General features: G+C 40.0%; 1 protein-coding gene across 2 annotated transcripts in view; it reads right to left on the minus strand.

The window, feature by feature from the left end:
- LOC123758930 (probable G-protein coupled receptor Mth-like 3) overlaps positions 1-26,894 on the minus strand; it is a 58,584-nt gene that overhangs the window by 9,634 nt on the left and 22,056 nt on the right. For both annotated transcript variants that reach the window (XM_069338587.1, XM_069338631.1), the window contains exons 3-5: positions 15,582-15,660; positions 7,184-7,386; positions 414-4,750 (exon numbers count right to left, since the gene is read on the minus strand). In XM_069338587.1, the coding sequence (XP_069194688.1) occupies positions 4,590-4,750; positions 7,184-7,386; positions 15,582-15,660 (443 nt within the window). In that variant the 3' untranslated portion in view covers positions 414-4,589. The remainder of the gene's footprint in view (positions 1-413; positions 4,751-7,183; positions 7,387-15,581; positions 15,661-26,894) is intronic.

The raw sequence follows: 26,894 nt of genomic DNA on the forward strand, positions 1-26,894 counted from the left end.
AAACTTCAAGCGCTCCAGAGTTCATTGCTGGTCGACCGACAGTAGCGGGAGTGTAGCTGCCAAAGTCGGTTGTCTGTTCCGATAGAGAGTGGCTGGGTTGTCCGCCTGTACATAAATAACAGACGGTGCAACAACCAGAGCTATCTTTGGAGGTTTAAGTTCCATAAGACCCCCCCCCCCCTCAGGTCAGGACAAGGGGTTACAGATGGTCAGGGGGTTACAGATGGTCAGGGGTTATTGATGGTCAGGGGTTGTGGAATGTTAGGGTTGTGGATGGTCAGGGGTTATAGATGGTCAGGGATTTATGGATGGTCAGGGATTTATGGATGGTCAGGGACTTAGGGATGGTCAGAGGTTGTGCATGGTAATGATGGGTAATAGTTGGTCATGGGGCTGACAATGTTTAGACTCACCACCAGACACAGCTGTGCCAGAGAAACTTCGGAGGAAAGAGTTCCAACACCCAGACGACTCCCATCACGATAAACAGCTTACAGTAGGTCTTCCACCTGCATAGATCACACACACACACACATCCTTCATCAATCAAGCAATGAGCATATTAGTAGTTAAAATACATAGTTTTATGTATTTGAGCTATTAGTATTTACAGTAAGTGTGCATTACTGACCGTTGTTTTTACATGTAAACAAAAAATAAATAAAAAGTATTATTTCACCAGGAAGAGTTAATAAAATATATAATTATCTAAAAGCATCTTAGGACCTGTCCTATTTCTTGAATATATCAATGATTTGCCAAATGTTGATAACATTCTTAAATATATGGAATAATTCTTAAATAAACATGGAGCACAATTTCACAAATATGGGGATCAAAGAAGATTTTAAATAATAAACCAATACTCCTGTCCAATAACGATGGTCGGTCTGCTTTCAGCGTCTGATACTGCTTTTGAGTTCAATAGGTTCTTCTCTTCCATTGGATCATCCCTTGCAAATGATATTCCATCTTCCAGTACTAATATTCAGGACTATCTTACAGGTAACTATCCACAGTCTCTGTACCTAATGCCTACTAATTCCATTGATGTTACTGACATAATCCTTTCCCTTAAAACCAAGTCTAGTGCCCTTGAGGAGATACCAACTTTAATTTACAAAAAGAACTCCAGATCTTTAGCTCCTGCAATTGCATTGCTCTTCAACAAGTCACTTGAACTCTAAACCTTTTCAGATATTCTAAAAAATAAGCGAGAGTAATCCCTGTCCACAAATGTGGTGATCTCACTGATGTCAACAACTTCAGACCCATATCAATTCTGCCTAACTTGTCAAAAATATTTGAGAAACTAATCTACAAAGAGATTTACTCTTATCTAGCCAAACACAATATACTTAGCTCTTGTCAATATGGCTTCAGACCCCCCAAAAAACACTAACGATGCACTTATTAGTATGATTAACATGATTCATGCAGCTCTTGATAAAAATGAGTTCCCTGTTGGGTTATTTGTGGACCTGCGTAGGGCTTTTGACACTGTCAACCACCAAAACCTTCTTAAATTACATCATTATGGAGTCAGAGGTCATTCCCTGCAATACCTTAAGTCTTACCTTACTGACAGGTTCCAGTATGTTTATGTGAATAATTCAATTTCTCCCACCCTACCTATCAACATTGGTGTTCCCCAGGGCAGCATACTTGGCCCTCTCCTCTTTCTCATCTACATTAATGACCTTCCAAATGCCTCCCATCTCAAACCAATTCTATTTGCTGACAACACGACCTTCATTTACTCCAGTCTTGACCCTCTTGCTCTAAATGTCACAGTGAATACTGAGCTAAATAAAGTCCATCTCTGGCTATCTGCCAACAAACTCACCTTCAATATTGACAAAACTTTCTATATTTATTTGCCAATAAATCCTCAAATCAAATAAATCTCAGGATAAACAATACCCAAATTTGTAACAAAGTAGATGGCAAATTTCTTGGCATTCTCATTGACCACAAGCTGAATTTCCAGGGACACATTCTAAATATATCAAAAAAAGTTTCAAAAACTGTTGGCATTCTTTCTAAGATCAGATATTATGTACCTCGCCCTGCCCTGGTGACACTATTACTCTTTCATCTATCCTTGTCCCAAATATGGCATTTGTGCTTGGGATTCTACTACCCAAAATCATTTACGTTCGCTAATTACTCAACACAAAGCTGCTATTTGGTCAATATCTAACTCTGGCCCCAGACATCACTCGGTACCCTTACTCAAATCTCTGAATATGTTAGATATTAAGTCACTGCACATCCTCTTGTGCAGTAAATAATATATATATATATATATATATATATATATATATATATATATATATATATATATATATATATATTTATTTATGGTGTGGTGATTATGGGTTCTATTACATCTGTCCAGGAAGAGTTTCAGAACAGGGTTTGCATTTAAGAACAGGGTTTTGTAAATGTAAATGGCACAAGAGAATGTGTGGAGTAAGTTTATGTTTAGCATATTTAGAGATTTAAACAGGGAGGGCTGAGTGTTGTATGAAAGCAGAGTTTGTTATTGTTCTGATGGCAGATTTTTGCTAGGTGATGATGGGCTTGAGGTAAGTAATTATCAAAAGAAGGCACCAAACCGGAAGGTTATGTAGCACCATCAAATGTGTGGTATAATCAGAGGACGTTAAATATCACCAAGGATGCCAATACGAGAACAGAAACGCATAAGGCAAACGATATCAAAAGTATCCGATTCACCAAGAATTCGATCGAGGGACAAGTGACCGTGAGGGACGGTCGGAAAGCAAGACACACGCTCGTCCTGGAAGTCAGGACATTCAACAAGGATATGCATGACGGTAAGAGGGACAATGCAATTTGGAGAATAAGGAGCAGGGCGGCGCTCCATTAAGTGACCGCGAGTTAAGCGAGTATGGCCAAGACGCAACCGTGCTAGAGCCGTTTACCACCGCCGGTTACGGTGGCAGGAGGAAAGCCACGGGGACACACAACGCTTAAGAGTACGCAGTTTGTTATCAAAAACAGATGACCAACAACCCTGCCAACGAGCAATGATAGAGGAATAAATAGCCGGGAAAAAGTCGTAAAAATGAATACCTTTACGGGAAACGGGAGACAAGAGCTGATAGCCTCTCTAGCGGCAGCATCCGCACGCTCATTTAAAGAAACACTAGCATGGCTGGGAACCCAGCAAAACTCTACAGATTTAAATTTACTAGAGATAAGAAACGGCCAATCTTGAATCTCGACGATTACTGGATGGACAGGATTAAAGGACCCGAGAGCCATGAGGGCACTACGAGAGTCAACTACAATCACAAAGGAGGATTGACAACAACAAAGGAGGATTGACAACAACAAAGCAGGAGACGGAGAACATAGAGAACAGCATAAAGTTCCAGTCTGAAGATGCTAGTCTCCGAAGGGAGGCGACACTTATAAGTGCGGTAAGGAAAAACAACGGAGTAGCCCACACCATCTGCAGACTTAGACCCATCAGTGAAGATGGAAACGGAGTGGGAGTGTGAAGAAAAGTGCTCAAGAAAAAGGCATTTCAGAACTGTAGGAGGAGTAAAAGCTTTAGTAATGCGGGTCAAGGATGTACAAAACTTTGGAAGGGGGACCCTCCATGGGGGCAAGGAACGAACAATACGAGGAGAAATACGAGAAAGACAAATGGAAAGAGAGTCCTGTAAGCAAGATAGCCGGGCAGAAAGAAGGAAATGGTGAATAGGAACAGGAACTACAGGAGGGGTAAAAGTCAAAGCACGACAGAGGCGAGAGGAAGGATGTTGCAAGGACCGCACCAGATAGCGAAGACAGTAGCAATCACAGCGGTCCTGGAAAGATAGGAATCCAGTCTCAACATACAAGCTGAGGACGGGAGTCGAACAAAAGGCACCAGAGCTGAGGCGCAACCCAGCATGGCGCAAAGCATCAAGACGGCGAAGAGTAGAAGGAGAAGCGGACGAGTAAGCAGGGCAACCATAATCGAGTTTAGACAGGACGAGTGAGGAATGTAAAGAGAGGAGCGTACACCTATCCGCCTCCCCCCCCCACCCCCAAGAAGTATGGGACAAAACCTTAAGGAGGGAAAGGGCCTTAGAGCATTCAGCGTGGAGGTAAGAGATATGGGCCGACCAAGACCCATATCTCGGTATCTAATGAATTAAAAAAAAATCCAACCTATGCCTTATTCAAACGTAAAACCAAAAAGTACCTAATTTCATCCTCAGTTTCCTACCATGTGCTTCAATCTTACACTATCTTGTACTACCCACTTCCTCAAAATTAGTACTCAAGACATATATCTTCACCAATGTAATCACCTGTCAATTTACATTACAGTTATATGTTGATAACAAAATTTTACCTTTTCATCTTACCTGACATGGTAGATTAAGGACCTGCTCGAAACGCTTTGCGTATTAGTGGCTTTGCAAGAATGTAAAAATACCAATCTTATGTAATCTCACCAACCCACTGTAGCTTCTTGTAAATAAAAATTATTTGTATAATTATTATTATTATTATTATTATTATTATTATTATTATTATTATTATTATTATAAAACATTGTGTACTTAATTTGGGATTGGACATGTCCTTTGGCTTGTTTCATTTCTGAGTTGCCTGTTGTTGAGCATCTTGTTGAGGCTGTATACGACATGGAGGAAGAAGCCACAGTTGACCACCATCAGGACCAAGATGATGCTGTCCTTGTAAATCCACCGAGACTCATTTGCTGAAATGATACTCCATGAGACAGGCTCGTTATTTTAGGATTCAAGTATTTATTTCTTGTATCCCAAATACAAAATACTTCATGAGCGGGTTCAAATATTATGCATCTTCCACTAAAAATATATTAGAATAACATAATAAATGTAGAATATAAGAGCAAACAGTTATTCCTAAAAAAATAAGCTAACAAGAACGACAGTGAAGTCAACCTTCAACAAGTGAAGTTTCTGTAATTGCTTGTCTTATCGTATCATGACCCCTTTGCATTTCCATGCACACTGATATTGATCCTGATCTAAATCTTCTGTCTCATATCTACACCCATCAACACATTGATCATCATTATTGCAGGTATTACACAACACACCAGGCAAAAAAACAAACTCCAAAATAGCACCTGCTTATCAGTTTACAACCAAAATGTTAGATCACTTGGAAACATTTTGACGATATAAATGCACTACTCACAGCACTAGGTACTGATTTATCGTTCATTATTTTTAACAAACTTGGCAAAGTAAAGACTATAACCAACTCTAACTTAGCTGGTTATAAAGCCATTCACAACTGTAGGCCTAATAAAAAAGGAGATGGCACAGCTATATACTACCAAGATACCTTCATCTCCAATAGTTTATTTATTTATTTATTTATTTATATACAAGAAGGTACATTGGGATTATGAGGATACATAGCATAGTAATTACATGGAACTCACTCCCTAACGAATTGAAAAGCTGTCAAACGTTTGCCTTATTCAAAAATAAAACCAAAAAGTACCTCATTTCATCTTCATAGTTTCCAACCTAGTGCTTGAAACATTATGTTTACTGAACACATAGTTTGCTACATTATACCTTGCAATACTCCTCAAATTATGCTACAATGTACCTGTGGATAACCCTTAAATTTAATGTACCTACTAGTCCTGTCAAATTTCTTAGAAAAAATACATTGTATACTTCGTTACAATGTATTTTTATACTTTCTTACAATGTACCTGTAATTTTGCTAGAAATTGCCTTCTTAAAATTATATGTTAGATTAAAGATCTGCGCAAAACGGTATGCGTGCTACGTGTCTTTACAAGAATGTAATACTTCAATGCTCTCTACTCTCATCATAAACCCAATGTGCCTTCTTGTAAATAAGTAAATAAATAAATACAGTCCGCTTAAATTATAAAATCATTCATTAATAAATAATCTAAAAATAATTAATATAAAAAATTAATTCAATCAATAAATAAGTTCATGCTAGGACAATTTCCCCAAACAAGGGACTTGAGTCTTAGGGTCTCCCACTGTCGGGAACAGGAACCTGTTAGGCCTATTGAAGTCCCCTTTGGCCAAAGACTGACATTTCCCAGGATGCAGGTAACAGCAGTTGTCTAACTTCCACCTATTTACTGATAGGTGAACAAAAGTACTGGGTGTAAGGACGTGTCAACACCCCTGGAATAAACCCAACACCCCACAAACACCACATCTCAAGAGTACCAGACCATACCATTCCTTGAACATCACACATCAACACCCCAGGAACACAACAACACCCAGGAGCACCACAACACTGCCCGAAACGCTGCGCGTACTAGTGGCTTTACAAGATTGTAAATACTATGCCATGTATTCTCACAAACCCAATGTACCTTCTTGTATATAAATAAATAAATAAATAAATAAATAATATATATATATATATAAACACCCCAGGAACACCACAACACCCAGGAGCACCACACCACAGCAAGAACGCAGGTGTACTTTGCATACCTTCTCAATTTCCTGTTTTTATGTTCAATTTCTGTACTAATGTAGACATTTATTAGCTATCCTTTGTCAAGTTTCTGCCAATTAAAATTATTTGTTTATTTGTTATATATACGAATAGACCTCTTGCTATCCCTGAGCATAAATATAGCCTTAACATATACTTGGTGAACCTGTCCTCTTACGAATTATGTCTGAATGTGGCCGTTTGCCCGTATGGCCGAAAATGGACGAAATTTGAAAATGAAAAAATTATAATCAAATTTAGATTTTTTCTTTCAAACAGTAAGTTAAGGGTCCTCTGGTAGGTTAGGAGGGCAGGAAATTCTCCCAAGGTTTCGAAACGTCATGAAAAACGTTAAATAATTTAACGTTTCCTTTCCTATCTTAGCGAGTAAGCAAGACGACTCAAACAGAAAACGGGACAGGACATCACTTTTGTGAGCCAATTTCATTTCAAATTACGTCCATATTTTGGCCATAGCGCGCATACGAGCGAAAAGCGACGTTATTTTTAAGAAGACGGGTTGCAACATCAGCCTTTACCTACTTCCCAAAACCAGCATTTACCTACTTCCGAAAAGCAGCGTTTACCGGAAACTCACATGTCACTGTATAACACCACAGATCAATTCACTACAACACCCACCACATTCACTTACTAGAGAACCAGCAATTTGAATAGGGATCGTTAAACCCAGGCCGTAAGTAAGTGTCGTTGAGGAAGGTGTCGTTGAGGAAGGTGTCGGTGAGGAAGGTGTCGGTGAGGACCGCCAAGGCCGCCAGCAGGGACGGGCAGCCCCAGGCGTAGACCTCGTACCTGAAGAAAACCTTCCAGCTCCTCCCGGACCCGCTCTGGCCTGACCTGTTGAGATGTATCCATCAGTAGGTGAATCTGTTCCTGGGACAGACTAGTTAACATCACAAGCATCGCCCTGTTCGTTTGACATAACTTCGTTCACATATAATTGGATCTTCAACATATAAGACCAGTCTGAATTTTAAGTTATGGTGATTATACAATTACCAGAATTTGTGCCTTTCGTGACGCTAATCTGCGTTCACCCAGGCAGCGAGGAGCTGTTCGCAAGATGCAATTGTATGATGGCTCCCAGCTTGACTACGTAAACATATTCAAATACCTTGGCCTTGAGGTCCCACAGTATGTTCCTATTGTAATTAGACTCTGTCGTCAGTATAGAGGCTCAGAGCTCTCAAGGATCTTACATGTAATCACTCAGGCTATGGTGCCAATGTCAGAATTTTCAAAATGATGTACCTAGCATACATCAAATCTTTAGTGGCTAATGCTGCACCTATGTTTGTTTTGATGAATGAAAGAAAGATTGGAGGGCTTGAAAAATTGCAGAACAAAGCCTTGAGGATAATCCTTGGGGTGCCCTTGTCCCACAAAGATACTTAATATAAGAAAGGAACAATATTGCGAGTGTCATTGATCGTGTTACTAAAATTAACTGTCAAATTGGTATAAAAATGCTTAGACCAGCTCATCCTAACCCCTTGCACAGAAGCCCTCCAGAATTTCTTTATTGAAGGTCAGCATTGTTCAAAGTGAATAATTAAAACTGGAACCGAACTCTGAATGTATCAGGTTTATAAATTGTACCAATAGAGACAACGGCACTTTCTTGCACCGTGGGAGATTGCCCCCCTTTCCAATCATAATCCCTCCCTTTCCACCCAAGAAGCAAATTAGAGATCAGCCCAAGTTTCGTCTTGAGACAAAGCTCAACGCCTTAAGCCATATTGATGCTCTCTCCACAGAGCATTCTCTCTCTCTCTCTCTCTCTCTCTCTCTCTCTCTCTCTCAAATCATATACACTGATGATTCCCTCAAGCGCCCCACGGGTGCAGCTGGAAGTGCAGTTGTCCTGAGAATTGGCGATGGCTTATATTTTGAATGCGGAGTCCGTATAAACAACTAGGCCTCTACCCTTCAGACCGAGCTATTTGTCTTGCATTGAAATGTGTACAAGTCTCCAAACTTGATACATTAATTGTAAGTGACTCTTTATCATCCTTAATTGCACTCAATTCTAAGACATAACTGTAACATGCTCGTGTCTGAAGCTAGACAGAAATGCAACAAAATTATTAATGATGGTAACATATTCCATTTCATGTGGATTCCATCTCATGTTGGCCTCCGAATGCATGATTGAGCTGATGAGTTAGCTCATTCAGATGAGTGAGGCCAAGTGAAATAGACACCAGTAATTCCATCTACCATCATACTATCATACTCGAAGAGCCACACATCTATGGATCATCCAATAAAATCATCAGACTCCTAAATGTTACTACTGCTCGGCTTAGACTCGGCTATTAGTATCTCTGGAAATTGTTATTACGTACCGATGTAGACCTGACCAAATGTAAACTGTCAACAAAATTGTTCGCACACTTGGTCCGTCACTGTTTGATGAAGTGCGAAAAGATGCGTGAATTCAGAGACAAGAACATAAGAACATAAGAACAAAGGTAACTGCAGAAGGCCTATTGGCCCATACGAGGCAGCTCCTATTCTATAACCACCCAATCCCACTCATATACTTGTCCAACCCGTGCTTGAAACAATCGAGGGACCCCACCTCCACAATGTTACGCGGCAATTGGTTCCACAAATCAACAACCCTGTTACTGAACCAGTATTTACCCAAGTCTTTCCTAAATCTAAACTTATCCAATTTATATCCATTGTTTCGTGTTCTGTCCTGTGTTGATACTTTTAATACCCTATTAATATCCCCCCGGTTATGTCCATTCATCCACTTGTAAACCTCTATCATGTCACCCCTAACTCTTCGCCTTTCCAGTGAATGCAACTTAAGCTTTGTTAATCTTTCTTCATATGAAAGATTTCTAATTTGGGGAATTAACTTAGTCATCCTACGCTGGACACGTTCAAGTGAATTTATAACCATTCTATAATATGGCGACCAAAACTGAACTGCATAATCTAAATGGGGCCTAACTAGAGCAAGATATAGCTTGAGAACCACACCAGGTGTCTTGTTACTAACGCTGCGATTAATAAATCCAAGTGTCCGATTTGCCTTATTACGAACATTTATGCATTGATCCTTTTGTTTTAAATTCTTACTAATCATAACTCCCAGATCCCTTTCGCAATCCGACTTCGCAATCACAACACCATCTAGCTCGTATCTTGTAACTCTATCATCATTACCTAACCTCAGAACTTTACATTTATCAGCATTAAACTGCATCTGCCAATCCTTTGACCATTTCAAAACCCTATCTAGATCAACTTGAAGTGATAGTGAGTCCTCCTCCGAATTAATTTCCCTACCGATTTTCGTATCATCGGCAAATTTGCAAATGTTGCTACTCAAACCTGAATCTAAATCATTTATATATATTATAAACAACAGAGGTCCCAGGACAGAGCCTTGAGGCACTCCACTTACAACATTTTCCCACTCTGACTTGATTCCATTTATACTAACTCTCTGTTTCCTTTGGTATAGCCATGCCCTAATCCAGCTTAATATAGCACCCCCAATACCATGAGACTCTATTTTTTTAATCAGTCTTTCATGTGGCACTGTATCAAAAGCTTTGCTAAAGTCAAGGTATACAACATCGCAATCCTTACCACTATCAACTGCCTCAACAATGCTAGAATAAAAAGATAACAAATTTGTTAAACATGAACGGCCATTTATAAAACCATGTTGCGACTCAATTATTAATTTATGTTTTTCAAGATGAAGACGAATTTTATTTGCTATTATAGATTCGAGTAACTTTCCCACAATAGACGTTAGGCTAATTGGTCGATAGTTAGACGCAAGTGATCTATCTCCTTTCTTAAAAACTGGTATCACATTAGCAACTTTCCAAAACTCTGGCACTCTGCCTGACTCTATTGATTTATTAAATATGGCTGACAGTGGGTCACAAAGCTCCTCTTTGCATTCTTTAAGCACCCTGGCAAACACTTCATCCGGCCCTGGGGATTTGTTTGGTTTGAGTTTTACTATTTGTTTAAGAACATCCTCCCTGGTAACTGCTAAACTCGTCAACCTGTCCTCGTCCCCACCCACATAGACTTGTTCGGCTGAAGGCATATTGTTAAGTTCCTCTTTAGTAAATACAGATACAAAATATTTATTAAAAATACTACTCATCTCTTCATCACTATCTGTTATTTGACCTGTCTCAGTTTTTAATGGACCTATCCTTTCCCTAGTCTTAGTACGATATAACTGAAAAAACCCTTTAGGATTTGTCTTTGCTTGCCCTGCTATGCGAACTTCATAGTTTCTTTTTGCTTTCCTTATCTCTTTTTTAACATTTCTAACCAGTTGTACGAATTCCTGTTCTAAAGTGACCTCCCCATTTTTAATCCTTTTGTACCAAGCTCTCTTTTTACCTATAAGGTTCTTCAAATTCTTTGTTATCCACTTTGGGTCATTAGTATTCGATCTATTCAATTTGTATGGTATACTACGTTCCTGTGCTTTGTTTAGAATATTCTTAAATAAGTTATATATTGAATCCACATCGAAATCCCCATTTAAGTCACCTATCGCTGGGTTCATGTCTCGCTCCAAGACCGGCCCACACCCCATACCCAAGACTTTCCAATCAATTTGACCCATAAAATTTCTTAGGCTATTAAAATCAGCTTTTCGAAAATCTGGCACTTTAACAGAATTTTCTCCTAATGGTCTATTCCATTCTATGCTAAATCTGATTTCTTTGTGATCACTGCTCCCTAGCTCACTCCCTATTTCGATGTCATTAATTTGCGTTTCCCTGTTTGTTAACACTAAATCTAAAATATTATTTTCCCGTGTTGGTTCCTTAATGTGTTGCGTAAGAAAGCAATCGTCAATTAATTCTAGAAAATCTTCTGCTTCACTATTCCCTGTTTTGTTCAACCAGTTTATTCCGCTAAAATTAAAGTCACCCATGACATAAATACTGTTAGATCTAGATGCTCTAGATATTTCATCCCATAGGTGCTTTGCTTCCATTCTGTCTAAATTTGGTGGCCTATATATTACTCCTATTATAATATTATTAGCTTTTTCGTTTAATTCAATCCAAATAGTTTCTGTGTGTGGCTCTGTTTTGATTCCCTCTTTGAGACTACATTTCAAATTGTCCCTAACATATATGGCTACTCCACCTCCTCGTCTAATATATCTATCTGTGTGAAATAGTTTAAATCCATATATTTGATATTCAGCTAATAGTTCTCTATTTTCTACATTCATCCACGTTTCGGTAAGTGCAATAATATCTATTTTTTCTGTGCAGACAAGAGCATTTAATTCGTTAATTTTATTTCTTAGACTTCTACTGTTAGTGTAATATACCCTAAGTGAATTGTTATTTTGCGGACCTTCTCTTTCCCTGATCGTTTTGCCAATTCCTTTCTCCCACAAACACATACTTTTATTACCTCCTTCCTCCAAATCAATTCCCATACCTCTATCTACTAACAGTTTAAACCCAAACAAACACCTCTAACCACTTCTTCTAACGAGTTCGCAACAGCAACAACCCCACAAAGAACCTGAACTTTAATAATAGTTACTATAACACATCTTCAAGTAACTATTTCATTCAAAATTATCTGCTACTAGAAATTTTAGCCAAATAATACCCAGTTTGCTAATTGTAGGTAGTAACCAAGTTATTGTAACCTATCCACCGCTGCCCACTGGATAGGGGGCGGTCTATGTCACTTGCTTAATTAATTTAGAAACTGTACATGTGGTCGGGCTCGAGCCCATTGATGATGTGACGATGTGCATTGAATTTTGTAACTAGCTCATCAAGATTGTAACTCGCTTAGCTAAATGACTTTGGGGTTCAGTCCCTGAACCATTATGTGCCTCTGTAATCCTTTCCACTAGAGGTAGTCGAAATTTAACATTGGCTGTTTCTTATCTCCAGCTTGAAACAATCAAGGGGACCCCACCTCCACCACGTTACACAGTAACTGGTTCCTCAAATCAACAACCCTCTTACCAAACCAGTATTTGCCCAGGTCTCTCCTAAATCTAAATTTATCTAATTTATACCCATAGTTTCGTGTTTTGTCTTGTGTTGATACTTTCAAGACCCTATTAATATCCGCTGTGTTATGTCCAATACTCTATTAATATCCCCTTTGTTATGTCCATTCATCCACTTGCACACCTCTTATTATATCACCCCTAATTCTTCGCCTTTCTTGAGAATGTAATTCAAGCTTTGTCAATCTTTCTTCATATGACAGGTTTCTAACTTGGGGGATTAACTTTGTCATCCTACGCTGGACGCGTTCTAGTGAATTTATATCTATTCTATAGTACGGCGACCAAACTGAACAGTATAATCTAAATGGGGCAAGATATAGCTGAAGAACAACGTCTTATTACTAAGGCGACGGGACACCACGAGCGTAGCTCTCATCCTGTAACTATACTTACGTAATTACACTCTGTTAATTACACACACACACACACACACATATATATAGTCGACTGTTGGCAGCCGTGGAGTGAGGACGTTTCTCGACCCTCCGTGGCTGTTGGAGTTGTTTGCTGTTTTGGTCGCCAGGTGGTGTGGGCGTCATTGCCCTACCCGTTTTGTTGCCTGCCTGGCTGCGTTGACGTGGCAGTTCTGACATGGGGGGCCATCTTCCTCCTGTTCAGCGTGTGAACTCCGTGGGCCTGGAGTTTACTTGTAAGGCTGGTTATCCGACCATCGAGATGGTGATGTGTGACATGCTTCGTGTTCCGGTGGAAGCTGTTTACGGTGTGGAGCTCGTTTCGGCCCATCGGGTTGTTATTAAGTTCGTGGGGGAGGACGAGTACCGGGACTTCCTCCGTCGGTACGAGGGGCGTACGTTGCCGTTGCCAGACGATGCCGGCTCTGTGGCGATTTCGGACCGCAGTGGTGCCCTGACTTATGTCAGTATCCATGGTGCGCCCCTGGAATTCCCTGATGACCTCCTCCGGCGTTACTTCGGGGGTTTTGGTACTGTTGTCAGCGTGCGGGTGAACACGCTCTCCTCGGGGCGGTATGCTGGGAGGCGTACAAACATTCGCACGTTGGGGATGCGCCTGCGGTCGGATATACCTTCTTCTGTCCGGCTTATGGGGTACTACGTCCGGGTGTATTATGCCCGGCAGCCTCGTACCTGTTTCCGGTGTGGCCTGTTGGGGCATCAGGCTGCCGGATGCTCTGAGGCCCCTGCTGCTCCTGTCAACTTGTTCCGCGACGAGGATTTCCCGCCGCTCCCTCTGGAGGCTGTCTCCGGTGATGTTGATGAGGTGGTGCGCGTCCCGTCTGCTGCTGCAGCTTCCCCGGCGGCGCCTGCCGTTCCTCCGGTTCTTGTCGTCCCTCCTCCGGTTCTTGAGGTACCGTCGGTTGGTCTGCCTGATCCTGTTGCTGTTCCAACTGCTCCCATGGGCCTTCCTGGAGCTCCCTGTGTGACGTCGCTGTCTTCTCCCTCGTCTTCTGATGCTGCGCCTGGCCCTGTGTCCGTGACTCGGGTCCCGGATGTGCTTGGTGCTGGGGTGACTGCGGAGCCTCCTGCTGTGTGTGGCCCGGTTCCTCCTGTGGTAGAGGCTGCTGCCGTCCTGGCGTCGGTTCCTTCGGCTCGTGGTGCCCGTGTTTCTGGGTCACTTACCGGCTCGGACGATATCCGGCCGGTGCCCAAACGTTCCCGGCGTTCGTCTTCTTCCTGGGCCGACGTTGGTGACTTCAGTGACTGTAGGGCTTCGGATGTTGACAGTGTGGATACGGATGCGTCGATGTCTCCGCGGTTCGTGGTGGCGGAGGTCCATGTGCCTGCTGGTGCTGGTGCCTGTGTCTCGGACGTGCCTTCGGTTCTTTCTCCGCCGGGGGACTCTCCGCAGTGGGGGGTGGTGGCTTCCGCTGCCAGGGATGGTGTGGACTCTGGTGCTGGGCGTGGCCTGGTGGTGACGTTACGGAAGGATGCGCGCCGTCCGGGTTCCCTGCTGTCGTCTGGTGGTGTGCCCGGGGCCGCGGGTACCCCTGTGGTGCGGGTGCGCGTTGGGGCCCTAGGGGACGTGTTGCCGGCGTCTGTGATGCCACCGGGTCACTGGTCGAAGATTGCCGAGTTACTGCTGTCTGACGGACCGGAGTGCTTTCGTGGGGGGCAGGTTCCCTTCCTGTGGGGGCGAGTGGCGACTTCTCGCCTCATGAGTTCTACCATCTGGGTCCCCAGTTTGCAGGTGTTTGTTGCCCCGGTTCCGGATGTTATGGCGTCCCCGGTGGATGGACGAGACCCTTGGCAATGGGTGCTCTGGGAGGCGTTCAATGTAAGATTCCCGCGGGCCAAGTTCCCGGGCAAGTATGTGCTCTGATTTCTTGTGTATTTGCTCTATGACATGCTGTGTGCCCTTCTGGCTGTTTGTTTGCCCTGTTCTGTTATGTGCTTCTGCCTCTCCCTTTGTGCGTAGCTTTGCCGTGTGGCATATTAGTTTCTAGTGCTTGGCGTCCCTCGTTTCGCGTTTTGGCTTAGCATTTCGCCTTTCCTGGCTTTGCGATTCACCCTTCACGGGTACGCCGGGGCGCATCCGATCCCACGATCGTCGTCGCCCCTAACTCAACAACAACAACAACACATATATATATATCTTCATGAATAAAATTCACATAAAAAGTGAATACCACAGAACAAGTGGGTCTGGATGAAAGCTTGAAAAACAGACGAGCTAAAAAGATATTAGAAAGCTTTATTTTAGCGTTAGAGTAGCACGAAAACAAAACGAACCAAAAAAGCAGGTTGTAGTAGAGAGCTTCATTCATAATTTCAAAAGTGGATATCATTGGAAAATAAGTTGAGAATAGTTGAGAATATAGTTGAGCAGTTAATAGTTAATAGTTGAGATTTACTATTTACTTAAATCTCAACTATTAACCCGGCAGTTAATAGTTAAGATTTAAGTTGAGAATAATTGCATTAGACAACCGGAGGCATGAGAGGCGGGGTCCAGAAGCTAAGGACCCCTAAAGGCACAAACGGGTGACAACAAATACACATACGTTATCGTCTTCCATATGTCATAAGAGAAGACGTTGATCCAGAAGAACGTGGAGAGGATAGACGACAGGTTCAGGAACGCTGCAAGACATAAGAACGTTAGACAATAAGAACAAAGGCAACTGCAGAATTCCTATTGGCCCATACGAGGCAGCTCCTATTTATAACCACCCAATCCCACTCATATACATGTCCAACCCACGCTTGAAACAATCGAGGGACGCCACATCCACCACGTTACGCGGTAATTGGTTCCACAAATCAATAACCCTGTTACCGAACCAGTATTTACCCAAGTCTTTCCTAAATCTAAACTTATCCAATTTATACCCATTGTTTCGTGTTGTCTTGTGTTGATACTTTTAATACTTTATTAATATCCCCTTTGTTATGTCAATTCATCCACTTGTAAACCTCTATCATGTCACCCCTAACTCTTCGCCTTTCTAGTGAATGCAATTTAAGGAGAACATAAGAACATAAGAACAAAGGTAACTGCAGAAGGCCTATTGGCCCATACGAGGCAGCTCCTATTCTATAACCACCCAATCCCACTCATATACTTGTCCAACCCGTGCTTGAAACAATCGAGGGACCCCACCTCCACAATGTTACGCGGCAATTGGTTCCACAAATCAACAACCCTGTTACTGATCCAGTATTTACCCAAGTCTTTCCTAAATCTAAACTTATCCAATTTATATCCATTGTTTCGTGTTCTGTCCTGTGTTGATACTTTTAATACCCTATTAATATCCCCCCGGTTATGTCCATTCATCCACTTGTAAACCTCTATCATGTCACCCCTAACTCTTCGCCTTTCCAGTGAATGCAACTTAAGCTTTGTTAATCTTTCTTCATATGAAAGATTTCTAATTTGGGGAATTAACTTAGTCATCCTACGCTGGACACGTTCAAGTGAATTTATATACATTCTATAATATGGCGACCAAAACTGAACTGCATAATCTAAATGGGGCCTAACTAGAGCAAGATATAGCTTGAGAACCACACCAGGTGTCTTGTTACTAACGCTGCGATTAATAAATCCAAGTGTCCGATTTGCCTTATTACGAACATTTATGCATTGATCCTTTTGTTTTAAATTCTTACTAATCATAACTCCCAGATCCCTTTCGCAATCCGACTTCGCAATCACAACACCATCTAGCTCGTATCTTGTAACTCTATCATCATTACCTAACCTCAGAACTTTACATTTATCAGCATTAAACTGCATCTGCCAATCCTTTGACCATTTCAAAACCCTATCTAGATCAACTTGAAGTGATAGTGAGTCCTCCTCCGAATTAATTTCCCTACCGATTTTCGTATCACCGGCAAATTTGCAAATGTTGCTACTCAAACCTGAATCTAAATCATTTATATATATTATAAACAACAGAGGTCCCAGGACAGAGCCTTGAGGCACTCCACTTACAACATTTTCCCACTCTGACTTGATTCCATTTATACTAACTCTCTGTTTCCTTTGGTATAGCCATGCCCTAATCCAGCTTAATATAGCTCCCCCAATACCATGAGACTCTATTTTTTTAATCAGTCTTTCATGTGGCACTGTATCAAAAGCTTTGCTAAAGTCAAGGTATACAACATCGCAATCCTTACCACTATCAACTGCCTCAACAATGCTAGAATAAAAAGATAACAAATTTGTTAAACATGAACGGCCATTTATAAAACCATGTTGCGACTCAATTATTAATTTATGTTTTTCAAGATGAAGACGAATTTTATTTGCTATTATAGATTCGAGTAACTTTCCCACAATAGACGTTAGGCTAATTGGTCGATAGTTAGACGCAAGTGATCTATCTCCTTTCTTAAAAACTGGTATCACATTAGCAACTTTCCAAAACTCTGGCACTCTGCCTGACTCTATTGATTTATTAAATATGGTTGACAGTGGGTCACAAAGCTCCTCTTTGCATTCTTTAAGCACCCTAGCAAACACTTCATCCGGCCCTGGGGATTTGTTTGGTTTGAGTTTTACTATTTGTTTAAGAACATCCTCCCTGGTAACTGCTAAACTCGTCAACCTGTCCTCGTCCCCACCCACATAGACTTGTTCGGCTGAAGGCATATTGTTAAGTTCTTCTTTAGTAAATACAGATACAAAATATTTATTAAAAATACTACTCATCTCTTCATCACTATCTGTTATTTGACCTGTCTCAAAGATGAGGAGAGATGAGGAGATGCATTAAGATGCATCTGGGGAGACGAGTCCATCCTAATATATTGTATATATTGTCTCTTATATACAACACAAAATATATCTTATAATACACAAAGGTTATGGATATTGTGCTCTAAAATAAATATATATTATATATATAATGAAGTATGTAATTACAAAATAGTATATTTTTTTCAAATTCACAATAACGTCAAACGCTTCAATATAATAATTATTACATTGAAGCGTTCTGCCATTATTGTGACATGAAAACAAATAATATACTAATATTGGAATAATATTAATAATAATAATATTTATAATAATATTAGAAATATACAATCATTTTTGACTGAAGTTTTTCAATAAAATAATGCAGACACTATCTGCAAGATGTAAAAATTACGTATTTTAGGTAAATTCTCTTGTTAATATTTTACAATATTATTTTTAAGATTTATATTTATGTAATTTATAGCCTATGTAAATTATTATAAACATAAGAACAAAGGTAACTGCAGAAGGCCTATTGACCCATACGAGGCAGCTCCTATTCTATAACCACCCAATCCCACTCATATACTTGTCCAACCCGCGCTTGAAACAATCGAGGGACACCACCTCCACCACGTTACACGGCAATTGGTTCCACAAATCAACAACCCTGTTACTGAACCAGTATTTACATAAGAACATAAGAACATAAGAACAAAGGTAACTGCAGAAGGCCTATTGGCCCATTCGAGGCAGCTCCTATTCTATAACCACCCAATCCCACTCATATACTTGTCCAATCCGCGCTTGAAACAATCGAGGGACCCCACCTCCACCACGTTACGCGGCAATTGGTTCCACAAATCAACAACCCTGTTACTGAACCAGTATTTACCCAAGTCTTTCCTAAATCTAAACTTATCCAATTTATACCCATTGTTTCGTGTTCTGTCCTGTGTCGATACTTTTAATACCCTATTAATATCCCCCTTGTTATGTCCATTCACCCACTTGTAAACCTCTATCATGTCGCCCCTAACTCTTCGCCTTTCCAGTGAATGCAACTTAAGCTTTGTTAATCTTTCTTCATATGAAAGATTTCTAATTTGGGGAATTAACTTAGTCATCCTACGCTGGACACGTTCAAGTGAATTTATATCCATTCTATAATATGGCGACCAAAACTGAACTGCATAATCTAAATGGGGCCTAACTAGAGCAAGATATAGCTTGAGAACCACACCAGGTGTCTTGTTACTAACGCTGCGATTAATAAATCCAAGTGTCCGATTTGCCTTATTACGAACATTTATGCATTGATCCTTTTGTTTTAAATTCTTACTAATCATAACTCCCAGATCCCTTTCGCAATCCGACTTCGCAATCACAACACCATCTAGCTCGTATCTTGTAACTCTATCATCATTACCTAACCTCAGAACTTTACATTTATCAGCATTAAACTGCATCTGCCAATCCTTTGACCATTTCAAAACCCTATCTAGATCAACTTGAAGTGATAGTGAGTCCTCCTCCGAATTAATTTCCCTACCGATTTTCGTATCATCGGCAAATTTGCAAATGTTGCTACTCAAACCTGAATCTAAATCATTTATATATATTATAAACAACAGAGGTCCCAGGACAGAGCCTTGAGGCACTCCACTTACAACATTTTCCCACTCTGACTTGATTCCATTTATACTAACTCTCTGTTTCCTTTGGTATAGCCATGCCCTAATCCAGCTTAATATAGCACCCCCAATACCATGAGACTCTATTTTTTTAATCAGTCTTTCATGTGGCACTGTATCAAAAGCTTTGCTAAAGTCAAGGTATACAACATCGCAATCCTTACCACTATCAACTGCCTCAACAATGCTAGAATAAAAAGATAACAAATTTGTTAAACATGAACGGCCATTTATAAAACCATGTTGAGACTCAATTATTAACTTATGTTTTTCAAGATGAAGACGAATTTTATTTGCTATTATAGATTCGAGTAACTTTCCCACAATAGACGTTAGGCTAATTGGTCGATAGTTAGACGCAAGTGATCTATCTCCTTTCTTAAAAACTGGTATCACATTAGCAACTTTCCAAAACTCTGGCACTCTGCCTGACTCTATTGATTTATTAAATATGGTTGACAGTGGGTCACAAAGCTCCTCTTTGCATTCTTTAAGCACCCTGGCAAACACTTCATCCGGCCCTGGGGATTTGTTTGGTTTGAGTTTTACTATTTGTTTAAGAACATCCTCCCTGGTAACTGCTAAACTCGTCAACCTGTCCTCGTCCCCACCCACATAGACTTGTTCAGCTGAAGGCATATTGTTAAGTTCCTCTTTAGTAAATACAGATACAAAATATTTATTAAAAATACTACTCATCTCTTCATCACTATCTGTTATTTGACCTGTACCAGTTTTTAATGGACCTATCCTTTCCCTAGTCTTAGTACGATATAACTGAAAAAACCCTTTAGGATTTGTCTTTGCTTGCCCTGCTATGCGAACTTCATAGTTTCTTTTTGCTTTCCTTATCTCTTTTTTAACATTTCTAACCAGTTGTACGAATTCCTGTTCTAAAGTGACCTCCCCATTTTTAATCCTTTTGTACCAAGCTCTCTTTTTACATAAGAACATAAGAACATAAGAACAAAGGTAACTGCAGAAGGCCTATTGGCCCATACGAGGCAGCTCCTATTCTATAACCACCCAATCCCACTCATATACTTGTCCAACCCGTGCTTGAAACAATCGAGGGACCCCACCTCCACAATGTTACGCGGCAATTGGTTCCACAAATCAACAACCCTGTTACTGAACCAGTATTTACCCAAGTCTTTCCTAAATCTAAACTGATCCAATTTATATCCATTGTTTCGTGTTCTGTCCTGTGTTGATACTTTTAATACCCTATTAATATCCCCCCGGTTATGTCCATTCATCCACTTGTAAACCTCTATCATGTAAGAACATAAGAACATAAGAACAAAGGTAACTGCAGAAGGCCTATTGGCCCATACGAGGCAGCTCCTATTCTATAACCACCCAATCCCACTCATATACTTGTCCAACCCGTGCTTGAAACAATCGAGGGACCCCACCTCCACAATGTTACGCGGCAATTGGTTCCACAAATCAACAACCCTGTTACTGAACCAGTATTTACCCAAGTCTTTCCTAAATCTAAACTTATCCAATTTATATCCATTGTTTCGTGTTCTGTCCTGTGTTGATACTTTTAATACCCTATTAATATCCCCCCGGTTATGTCCATTCATCCACTTGTAAACCTCTATCATGTCACCCCTAACTCTTCGCCTTTCCAGTGAATGCAACTTAAGCTTTGTTAATCTTTCTTCATATGAAAGATTTCTAATTTGGGGAATTAACTTAGTCATCCTACGCTGGACACGTTCAAGTGAATTTATATCCATTCCATAATATGGCGACCAAAACTGAACTGCATAATCTAAATGGGGCCTAACTAGAGCAAGATATAGCTTGAGAACCACACCAGGTGTCTTGTTACTAACGCTGCGATTAATAAATCCAAGTGTCCGATTTGCCTTATTACGAACATTTATGCATTGATCCTTTTGTTTTAAATTCTTACTAATCATAACTCCCAGATCCCTTTCGCAATCCGACTTCGCAATCACAACACCATCTAGCTCGTATCTTGTAACTCTATCATCATTACCTAACCTCAGAACTTTACATTTATCAGCATTAAACTGCATCTGCCAATCCTTTGACCATTTCAAAACCCTATCTAGATCAACTTGAAGTGATAGTGAGTCCTCCTCCGAATTAATTTCCTTACCGATTTTCGTATCATCGGCAAATTTGCAAATGTTGCTACTCAAACCTGAATCTAACGTCACCCCTAACTCTTCGCCTTTCCAGTGAATGCAACTTAAGCTTTGTTAATCTTTCTTCATATGCAAGATTTCTAATTTGGGGAATTAACTTAGTCATCCTACGCTGGACACGTTCAAGTGAATTTATATCCATTCTATAATATGGCGACCAAAACTGAACTGCATAATCTAAATGGGGCCTAACTAGAGCAAGATATAGCTTGAGAACCACACCAGGTGTCTTGTTACTAACGCTGCGATTAATAAATCCAAGTGTCCGATTTGCCTTATTACGAACATTTATGCATTGATCCTTTTGTTTTAAATTCTTACTAATCATAACTCCCAGATCCCTTTCGCAATCCGACTTCGCAATCACAACACCATCTAGCTCGTATCTTGTAACTCTATCATCATTACCTAACCTCAGAACTTTACATTTATCAGCATTAAACTGCATCTGCCAATCCTTTGACCATTTCAAAACCCTATCTAGATCAACTTGAAGTGATAGTGAGTCCTCCTCCGAATTAATTTCCCTACCAATTTTCGTATCATCGGCAAATTTGCAAATGTTGCTACTCAAACCTGAATCTAAATCATTTATATATATTATAAACAACAGAGGTCCCAGGACAGAGCCTTGAGGCACTCCACTTACAACATTTTCCCACTCTGACTTGATTCCATTTAAGAACATAAGAACATAAGAACAAAGGTAACTGCAGAAGGCCTATTGGCCCATACGAGGCAGCTCCTATTCTATAACCACCCAATCCCACTCATATACTTGTCCAACCCGTGCTTGAAACAATCGAGGGACCCCACCTCCACAATGTTACGCGGCAATTGGTTCCACAAATCAACAACCCTGTTACTGAACCAGTATTTACCCAAGTCTTTCCTAAATCTAAACTTATCCAATTTATATCCATTGTTTCGTGTTCTGTCCAGTTCTGTTCTGTACTGTTTACCTATAAGGTTCTTCAAATTCTTTGTTATCCACTTTGGGTCATTAGTATTCGATCTATTAAATTTGTATGGTATACTACGTTCCTGTGCTTTGTTTAGAATATTCTTAAATAAGTTATATATTGAATCCACATCGAAATCCCCATTTAAGTCACCTATCGCTGGGTTCATGTCTCGCTCCAAGACCGGCCCACACCCCATACCCAAGACTTTCCAATCAATTTGACCCAAAAAATTTCTTAGGCTATTAAAATCAGCTTTTCGAAAATCTGGCACTTTAACAGAATTTTCTCCTACTGGTCTATTCCATTCTATGCTAAATCTGATTTCTTTGTGATCACTGCTCCCTAGCTCACTCCCTATTTCGATGTCATTAATTTGCGTTTCCCTGTTAGTTAACACTAAATCTAAAATATTATTTTCCCGTGTTGGTTCCTTAATGTGTTGCGTAAGAAAGCAATCGTCAATTAATTCTAGAAAATCTTCTGCTTCACTATTCCCTGTTTTGTTCAACCAGTTTATTCCGCTAAAATTAAAGTCACCCATGACATAAATACTGTAAGATCTAGATGCTCTAGATATTTCATCCCATAGGTGCTTTGCTTCCATTCTGTCTAAATTTGGTGGCCTATATATTACTCCTATTATAATATTATTAGCTTTTTCGTTTAATTCTATCCAAATGGTTTCTGTGTGTGGCTCTGTTTTGATTCCCTCTTTAAGACTACATTTCAAATTGTCCCTAACATATATGGCTACTCCACCTCCTCGTCTAATATATCTATCTGTGTGAAATAGTTTAAATCCGTATATTTGATATTCAGCTAATAGTTCTCTATTTTCTACATTCATCCACGTTTCGGTAAGTGCAATAATATCTATTTTTTCTGTGCAGACAAGAGCATTTAATTCGTTAATTTTATTTCTTAGACTTCAACTGTTAGTGTAATATACCCTAAGTGAATTGTTATTTTGCGGACCTTCTCTTTCCCTGATCGTTTTGCCAATTCCTTTCGCCCACAAACACATACTTTTATTACCTCCTTCCTCCAAATCAATTCCCATACCTCTATCTACTAACAGTTTAAACCCAAACAAACACCTCTAACCACTTCTTCCAACGATTTCGCAACAGCAACAACCCCAGCTCTCGATAGATGCACCCCATCACGAGCATACATTTCATTTCTTCCATAGAAGTGTTCCCAGTTGTCTATGAAAGATATTGCATTTGATTTGCAATATCTTTCCAGCCGGCAATTGACACCAAGTGCCCTCGATATCCATTCATTTCCCACTCCCTTTCTTGGAAGAATGCCACATATGATCGGGATTCCTCCCTTGCTCCTAACTAATTCTATGGCTGTTTTATACCTCTGAATCAGTTCCTCATAAGAACATAAGAACATAAGAACAAAGGTAACTGCAGAAGGCCTATTGGCCCATACGAGGCAGGTCCTATTCTATAACCACCCAATCCCACTCATATACTTGTCCAACCCGTGCTTGAAACAATCGAGGGACCCCACCTCCACAATGTTACGCGGCAATTGGTTCCACAAATCAACAACCCTGTTACTGAACCAGTATTTACCCAAGTCTTTCCTAAATCTAAACTTATCCAATTTATATCCATTGTTTCGTGTTCTGTCCTGTGTTGATACTTTTAATACCCTATTAATATCCCCCCGGTTATGTCCATTCATCCACTTGTAAACCTCTATCATGTCACCCCTAACTCTTCGCCTTTCCAGTGAATGCAACTTAAGCTTTGTTAATCTTTCTTCATATGAAAGATTTCTAATTTGGGGAATTAACTTAGTCATCCTACGCTGGACACGTTCAAGTGAATTTATATCCATTCTATAATATGGCGACCAAAACTGAACTGCATAATCTAAATGGGGCCTAACTAGAGCAAGATATAGCTTGAGAACCACACCAGGTGTCTTGTTACTAACGCTGCGATTAATAAATCCAAGTGTTCGATTTGCCTTATTACGAACATTTATGCATTGATCCTTTTGTTTTAAATTCTTACTAATCATAACTCCCAGATCCCTTTCGCAATCCGACTTCGCAATCACAACACCATCTAGCTCGTATCTTGTAACTCTATCATCATTACCTAACCTCAGAACTTTACATTTATCAGCATTAAACTGCATCTGCCAATCCTTTGACCATTTCAAAACCCTATCTAGATCAACTTGAAGTGATAGTGAGTCCTCCTCCGAATTAATTTCCCTACCGATTTTCGTATCATCGGCAAATTTGCAAATGTTGCTACTCAAACCTGAATCTAAATCATTTATATATATTATAAACAACAGAGGTCCCAGGACAGAGCCTTGAGGCACTCCACTTACAACATTTTCCCACTCTGACTTGATTCCATTTATACTAACTCTCTGTTTCCTTTGGTATAGCCATGCCCTAATCCAGCTTAATATAGCACCCCCAATACCATGAGACTCTATTTTTTTAATCAGTCTTTCATGTGGCACTGTATCAAAAGCTTTGCTAAAGTCAAGGTATACAACATCGCAATCCTTTCCACTATCAACTGCCTCAACAATGCTAGAATAAAAAGATAACAAATTTGTTAAACATGAACGGCCATTTATAAAACCATGTTGCGACTCAATTATTAATTTATGTTTTTCAAGATGAAGACGAATTTTATTTGCTATTATAGATTCGAGTAACTTTCCCACAATAGACGTTAGGCTAATTGGTCGATAGTTAGACGCAAGTGATCTATCTCCTTTCTTAAAAACTGGTATCACATTAGCAACTTTCCAAAACTCTGGCACTCTGCCTGACTCTATTGATTTATTAAATATGGTTGACAGTGGGTCACAAAGCTCCTCTTTGCATTCTTTAAGCACCCTAGCAAACACTTCATCCGGCCCTGGGGATTTGTTTGGTTTGAGTTTTACTATTTGTTTAAGAACATCCTCCCTGGTAACTGCTAAACTCGTCAACCTGTCCTCGTCCCCACCCACATAGACTAGTTCGGCTGAAGGCATATTGTTAAGTTCCTCTTTAGTAAATACAGATACAAAATATTTATTAAAAATACTACTCATCTCTTCATCACTATCTGTTATTTGACCTGTCTCAGTTTTTAATGGACCTATCCTTTCCCTAGTCTTAGTACGATATAACTGAAAAAACCCTTTAGGATTTGTCTTTGCTTGCCCTGCTATGCGAACTTCATAGTTTCTTTTTGCTTTCCTTATCTCTTTTTTAACATTGCTAACCAGTTGTACGAATTCCTGTTCTAAAGTGACCTCCCCATTTTTAATCCTTTTGTACCAAGCTCTCTTTTTACCTATATGGTTCTTCAAATTCTTTGTTATCCACTTTGGGTCATTAGTATACGATCTATTCAATTTGTATGGTATACTACGTTCCTGTGCTTTGTTTAGAATATTCTTAAATAAGTTATATATTGAATCCACATCGAAATCCCCATTTAAGTCACCTATCGCTGGGTTCATGTCTCGCTCCAAGACCGGCCCACACCCCATACCCAAGCCTTTCCAATCAATTTGACCCAAAAAATTTCTTAGGCTATTAAAATCAGCTTTTCGAAAATCTGGCACTTTAACAGAATTTTCTCCTACTGGTCTATTCCATTCTATGCTAAATCTGATTTCTTTGTGATCACTGCTCCCTAGCTCACTCCCTATTTCGATGTCATTAATTTGCGTTTCCCTGTTAGTTAACACTAAATCTAAAATATTATTTTCCCGTGTTGGTTCCTTAATGTGTTGCGTAAGAAAGCAATCGTCAATTAATTCTAGAAAATCTTCTGCTTCACTATTCCCTGTTTTGTTCAACCAGTTTATTCCGCTAAAATTAAAGTCACCCATGACATAAATACTGTTAGATCTAGATGCTCTAGATATTTCATCCCATAGATGCTTTGCTTCCATTCTGTCTAAATTTGGTGGCCTATATATTACTCCTATTATAATATTATTAGCTTTTTCGTTTAATTCAATCCAAATAGTTTCTGTGTGTGGCTCTGTTTTGATTCCCTCTTTGAGACTACATTTCAAATTGTCCCTAACATATATGGCTACTCCACCTCCTCGTCTAATATATCTATCTGTGTGAAATAGTTTAAATCCATATATTTGATCCCTAACTCACTCCTAACTCGACCAACATCATTTCCTCCCACGCTAATGCAAATAATGGGATTGTTCCCATTACCAGCCATAATATCATTCATGTTGTTTATAATATCACCAATGCCAGCTCCGG

Source organism: Procambarus clarkii, chromosome 1 (genome assembly GCF_040958095.1).
Source record: "Procambarus clarkii isolate CNS0578487 chromosome 1, FALCON_Pclarkii_2.0, whole genome shotgun sequence".
Taxonomy (NCBI): Eukaryota; Metazoa; Arthropoda; class Malacostraca; order Decapoda; family Cambaridae; genus Procambarus; species Procambarus clarkii.